At 44.3% G+C, this 6,758-nt stretch overlaps 1 protein-coding gene across 1 annotated transcript in view; it reads left to right on the forward strand.

The window, feature by feature from the left end:
* PPM1H (protein phosphatase, Mg2+/Mn2+ dependent 1H) overlaps nt 1–6,003 on the forward strand; it is a gene marked incomplete at its 5' end in the record, with an annotated part of 284,823 nt that extends 278,820 nt beyond the window's left edge. The window contains 1 exon segment of the mRNA XM_014590036.1: nt 2,726–6,003. Within this exon segment, the coding sequence (XP_014445522.1) occupies nt 2,726–2,873 (148 nt within the window).
* Between the last annotated feature and the right edge of the window lie 755 nt (nt 6,004–6,758).

Genomic DNA, 6,758 nt, shown 5'->3' on the forward strand with positions numbered 1-6,758 from the left:
AAAAGAAAAATAAATACACCCTGTCGGGGGGGGGGGGGGGGCGGCAGGGATAGCCATGCCATTCTCTTCTCAGGATTTTGGGCACACATGCACACACGCCCAGCACATTTTTCAAGTCACTGAGTCCTGGATGCGAACCATGCAGTCAGCGATGAGGGATCCAGCTCCCTTAACCATCATGCTACTGCCTGGCTTTGCTGTCATTTTTCTTCCATTACTTCATCCCATCAGGATTCACTGCCCATATAGACATGTTCCTGGCATGTTTTTCAAACATCCAAGACCAGGATTCAAACCACCCTCAGCCATATGGAATCAAACTTCCTATGCAAACAGCACCTGACTGTTGTGTATGGGCTAGCCTCGGTTTTCAGGGTTTTTGTTTGTTTGTTTGGTGACATATTGGAATGTTTTTCTTTTCTTGTCAGTCATATTTTCTATGTCAGTCTGCTTGTGAACTGGATTCAGGTGTCTCCGGCTCCACTAGAAGAATCCCCTCTGTTTATGACGCAACTGTTTCCAAACCTGAAACACAGAGGTCCGGAGCTTAGCCAGTATCCAGGAAAATAAATGTCATTCTGATATTCCTGGTGACTGTTCCTGATGTAGGTGCATCTCAGGTATACTAACACAGAGTAACTGTGGGTGGAGAGGCTCCTCAGAGTGTAGTGTGAACTGCAGGGTGTGGATTTTGAGACATTAAATAGGCTCTTTAGCCAAAGGCTCTTTTCTGTTTATTTCAGGAGAACCCTCACAGAGGACTAACTGGTTGAATCTTTCTTCACATATAACTTGGAGATTTCTGCCTCAAAGTTATAATTCTCTCTATCTGGGAAGCAAAAAAGGTCTCTCTCCTACCCGCTACGGACCCTCCAGGAGGAAAGGCCTTGTTTTGTACTACCTCTGATATCCTCTCCTCTGTCCTGGACCGTACACTTCTGTCTGCTGCCTGGCTATAGGAGTAGACTTGGTTCTCAAAACTGTGACTTGAATCTTTACACTCTGAGATCATTAGGTCTCATTTTTTGCCCTTTTTTTAATGTACGCACCCATGCCCACACCCACCCAAATCAGCTTCCAAGTTAGCCCATTAGCTTCTGGCGTCTTTCTCTTTTCTTTAAGTTCATACTTTAAATCTCAGTGAGCAAACTTCTTTTAAAATTCTCTTTTTAAGTTTATTTCTTCTAAGACAGAGAGTGAAACTAAGAGGCATCCCCAATAAGATTTCATGCTGTGGGCCAGCAGGTGCCATGGTGATTAAAGTAGCTGAATCCCACATGGTTTACTGCATAGTAGGAGTCCCAGTCCCAGAGGCTTGAAAATCACACCATGTGCGTGTGCGTGTACGTGAGTGCCCACAATCCCAAGAGGAGAATGGAAGAGAAAGGATCCTAGCATGACTATCTCCCCTGGTGATTCTCATTCATATTCTCTCTCCCCCTCCCCCCGTGAGCACATGCACCCTGTAGCAAAACTTAAAAAAAAAAAAATGTCATGCCACAATCCACCCCCAGTCTCAGCCAGCCAAAATCAGGAACATAGGCACCTGCCCAGGGAGACTTCTAACCTCAGGTTCCAACATGGGAACCTGGAGCCTTCTCAAGTGTCCTCAGCATTGCTGATCTTAAGGGGTCCTTCACCATTCTTGCTTGTTGGTCTAGAGGAGAGGGTAGTATTGATAAAGATGAACGGAACAGCTCACACACACCAAGGTTTATCAGTCACTTACCAAAAGAAACCTTCACACTCTTGCTGAATTTCCATGCCATGTGTACTATTAATATTTTTCTTTAGGGGACCAGCAGATGACATAATGATTATGTTGCTGGATTCCCACGTAGTTGACTGCAGTTTGAGTCCTGGACCTGGTTGTTTAAAACTCACACTGGGCATGTGTGCATGCATGCCCAAAATCTCAAGAGGAGAATAGAAGGGGTTATGGTATGGCCATACCCGCCCCCCAGGGGGTGATTTCTTGCTTTCTGTCTGTCTCACAAGAGCATGTACCCTATAGCAAAAATCTCTCTTAAAATATATTTTTTCTTTAAATCAACTTTTTTAAAACAAATTTGTTTTAAAAGGAGACTTAATCAGGTAGGTCAGCAGGTGACATAGTGGTTACAACCCTTGATTCCCATGTGGCTGACCATGGATCAAGTCCTGGCCCTGGCAGCTTGCTTTCTCTCTTTCCATCTCTCTGTCTCTCTCTCTCTGGTTAGCACACATGCTCTACAGCAAATTTTAAATAATAATAATTTTTTTAATAAAAGATTTATCCCTATAAACAAAAAGTGGCCATCTTTGGTCGCAAAAAGAATATAGCCCTAAAAACAAATATATTGAAAACAATTTTTTGTTCACTTTTTTAGCTAGCTGCTGTTTGCTGTGGAAAGTTCTGAGCCTGAGCAATCTTTTTAACATAAACTACAATAGCATATAACCAAGACTCTCCCTATGTAAACGGAAATACCAAAAGAGGACTGAGCAGCAGAATAATTTTCGGAGTTATTTAAAGAATTTGATGCCTCGTCCATCTATCACCTAAAAATAATCTCACACATGCATCCCACATTTGGGAGAAAATGACCTAGGCTTTTTCCAGCTTTAAGAGCATTTGAAAACTGTTTATGTAACTGTAGTGATGCCTCCTCCTTTCCAGCCTTGCCTGACCACAGCTTCTGCCTGAGGCTGTACTGACTCTCTTATCCTGCCTCTCCCTGCACAGGTACACACTGGCAGCTCAGGACCTGGTGATGCGTGCCCGAGGAGTGCTGAAAGACAGAGGATGGCGGATATCTAATGACCGACTGGGCTCAGGAGATGACATTTCTGTATATGTCATTCCTTTAATACATGGAAACAAACTGTCATGAAAACAGCCCAGGGGATTGGGAGGGCAGAGGGGAAGAACACTGGGATTGCCTCTTGGCAGGGCAGAATGGGAAGTGCCCAGCTGTGTCCAAGTGATGATGCAATCTCTTTCCAGATAGGTGGGGTGTGTGCTGCCAGAAGCCCTCTGGCTATGCTTCAAGATGACCCTTAGGTTTCATTTCTTCTTTAGTAACAGGTCTGGACACTCAACAAGAGCAAAACACAAAGGCTGCTACTGAGTGTTATATTTCTGTTGCTTCCTAGCAGGGGCCTCCTAGGTGGCCATTGCCTGTTTTAGGCACATATGTCCTATTTATTTTATCCAGAGTAGCTGGGGCAGCCATTTTCAGGTGTAACTGGCAGAAGACTCTCCTGCCTGTCAAGCTGCCAGCTTCTCTACGGGTTAAGAGTGCTGCATTGGGAAGTTGGGGACCATGACTCAGAAAGTGGAAGCGCCCACCTTCTAGTAAGCCCAAGATTTATTTCAGGGATTGCTGCTGCCCTTCTCTCCCTCCTTCTCTTTTTCTTTCTCTCTTTCCATTCCTTTGTGGTGAAGGTGAGGTGAGGCAGGGATTTTTTTTTTTCCTTTTTGACTTTTCTTCAGTCTTTACTTTTTCCATTCCACAGAACAGGACTAGACTATCCAGATTTTTGTTGAGGACTTTGCGCCAAAATCCAGCCCAGGCTGGGATGTCCCTATGTTCTCCTGTCCTACTACCCAGGCAGCCACAGGAGCAGAGCCCTGCATGGCAGAGTCTATCTTTGTTGTGTAACATTTGCTCCTGAGATGCATTTTCTCACCAAATCAGTGTGTTCTCATGAAAATATGGGTGTTCATTTGGGCCATCAGTCTTTCTAGTGTCCTCCGTGGTCCCCTTGTATGGCTTGAGCTTTCTCTGTGAGAGTGGATTTTTATTTCTGGGACGGTTGGCCCTCTTTGACCTGCCATATGTGGACATATGTAACACAGTGTTAACGGAGCAGTTTAGGAAAGCTCCTTGTATCTGTCAGCTCACTATACCTCAACTAAAGGTCATTTAGGATTCAGGTTACTTGGGCCACAACTGTCCCCAGAGCCACTCCAAACAAAGAGGAAGCGTCAGAGTTCTGTCAAGGAGCAGCTGTTTCCCTTTCCCCATCTTCTTTGTGCAGGGCCCACTCAGGATGGTCCTTTAATGAAAGTGAACTTGAGTTGGGTTGACTGGTCATTACCATGTTATGCTCCCTGTCCCTCCTCCAGGTAAGTATGTCCTGGGCCCCTGAGAAGTGAGACCTCGATTCCCACTGTCATTCCACCTCTGTATGTCCTCACCTGAGCAGACACAGTGGACATCACATCTGTCTGCTGTTTCCATGCCAGGAGGAATGACAAAGTTGATCTGTAAAATCACTTGTCTTCTAGGCAGACTACTCTGTAAACTGGGGGATGTTGTAGAACAACATCTAATGACCTAGTCTTCTTCCTGCAGAGCAACTGGCATGTTGTCACTGTTTGAACAATTGTGTGTAAATTAAAACACTCTTCTGACCCAATTAAGAAAGCCATTGGTACCATCTCCCAAAATGCTGGAGAACCAATTCCAGTCCTCAGGTTGTTTGAATTGAATGCTTTCCTTAAAGGAGAGGATCAGAACCTTTCCTTCAGAGTAGTAGATCACCGGAATTCCTAGAGCTAAAGATTATTTTCTTAGAGAAGGCTCAGAGCCTAGAATTCATTCCAGTGTGGAAACGAGACCTTGACTGACAGGTGAAGTACTGTGGGAATGCACCCACCAGGTGTTTGCCAAAGTGTTGCCTGGGGAGAATTGGACTACTGCCCTGTCAAGAGTCCTCTTCATCTGCCAGGGTTCCCACCTTTCTCAGTAAACTGTAGCTACCCAGTGCCTCTGTGAGGAGCAATTTATGGTAGACCATTGCTTCCCTGGCAGAAAATGATGCCAAGAGGAAACCATCAGGCACCCACAGCAGTGTGACCGGCTTTCTGCTCCTGCTCTGATTCAAAGTTACATACCAACTGGAAACATGAGAAAGTCTTCTATGGAAGAAGCTGCTGCCTTTGAGAGCTTTGCCGTGTTTCTATTGCCTTCTGGTTCTTTCCTTTACCTGGACCTCAATCTGGGCCCTACCTTGAGCTTCTCTAGTTTTCTCCAAGCTACCAGAGTTGAAATTTCAAGTAGATATCATGACCGCCTTCTACTCAATTCACTATTACATTTACTGCCAACGCATGTCTCAGGAAAAACTCTGGAAACTTTTTATTCAAATTATCCTAAAATCTTGAGCATTTCGTCCTGCTGGCTATACTTAGATATCCAGGAATTCTTTTCATAAGCTATGTTGAGTGAAAAGATCTTAGTAGCAAGCTAAAGCCATATTTATGTTTTAGGGGATGGCAGAAAGATTATAAATGAAGTGAATAAATCAAAAGTAGAAAAAATGATTAGTTAATGCCTGTAGCCAAATTAACCAGCACTGAAATTGCTCTGTGAATTGAGCTTATTGGTGTGGGTCTTGTTTCTCACCCAGGGCCCAACTCACGCCATCCCAGATCAGTATCTGGTGTCTCCATAACAGGTTAGCCCGTGGAGCATTCCTGGTAAGATCAAAAGACAACACACTCAAGGTTCTGAAATCTTGTGTATCTAATGTATAACCAAATGTGCGTGTCCTGACCTGATAGCCTCAGAGGAAGTCTTGTTTAGGAAAAAGCTTTTGATTTCTTAATCAAGTCTTTAGAATTGTCTCGAGGTGTGTGTGGCCACTTCCTCTAATGAAAGGCTCTTTCAGCTCTAAATCTCTTTGTTGGGCTGGTCCCTGTCCTTCAGACTATTCAGAGGTACTCTTCCTTAAAGAGAGTAAGCTCACAGTGCATCCATAACACTGCAGTGTTAGACCACAACCAAAGCTTTGTTCTTATAGCACCTGAAATCAGAGCAGTGTCAGCAGTCAGAGAGGTGGGGTGGCAATGGGGCTTCTACTGTGGCTATGCCTAACTGCTGTTCTTAAAGGGGGAAGGCAAAGGTGAACATTGGGCTGGGACAAGTACTCTGCTGTCTAGTAGGACAAAGTCTAGACAAGTGGAGCTCTCAGTTATTTTTTATTATTGCTCAGCTTTGGAGTATTTGAGGTGTTTAATTTTTAACTCCTAGCAACTTACCTCCACAGGTCTTTGTGAAGTTAGCTGTGCCCACCTCTTCTTTCTCTTCCCTCCAAGTATTCACTTACTTCTAGGGGAGAATTATAGCCATAGGCAGATATGGGTTAGCAAGAAAGAGAGTCCTAGAACCCAGATTCAGCCTCAGATCTTGGCCATTTGGACAGAAGTTTTTTTGTTTGTTTTGTTTTGTTTTGATTTGATTTTCGGTGTACCGACAGCATTAACATGGAAACACTTGGGAGAAGTCTCCTGCATCTTTAAAATTCTGATTCTCCTCTTGATGTCTGTCTGCTTCTTCACCTCCTTCCTCATCTCCTGATCAGCTTTATGTATAAAGCCACCAGTGGTCAATGGTTTTCTTCCCACCAGTTTGATGATCTAGCCTTTCCGTAAGTGACCCAGCAGCTCCACTGTTATCATAGTCAATATGTTTAGCTTTGATGAGGTTCTATTTTCAGTAAGTTGGTTCTTCTGGGACACTTTAAGAAAGGAATGAGAGTCATCGTCTATGCAAAGGACAACCAAGCTGACCCTAAAGTTAGCAGATCTAAGAACACAGAAAAGCAGTCTCTGGTCACAGGACAGAATTTTAGGTAAGGATCTTAGATCTTTGAGGACTTGGAACTGCAGGGAGCTGCTGCAGCCTGCATGCCACAGCTCACCTCTCTAGGCACACTTTGGCCTTGCGTGGGTGATGGGACATGTGTGTGTGCACTGGGAATTGTGAAAG

Source organism: Tupaia chinensis, unplaced genomic scaffold (genome assembly GCF_000334495.1).
Source record: "Tupaia chinensis unplaced genomic scaffold, TupChi_1.0 Scaffold000395_1, whole genome shotgun sequence".
NCBI lineage: Eukaryota > Metazoa > Chordata > Mammalia > Scandentia > Tupaiidae > Tupaia > Tupaia belangeri.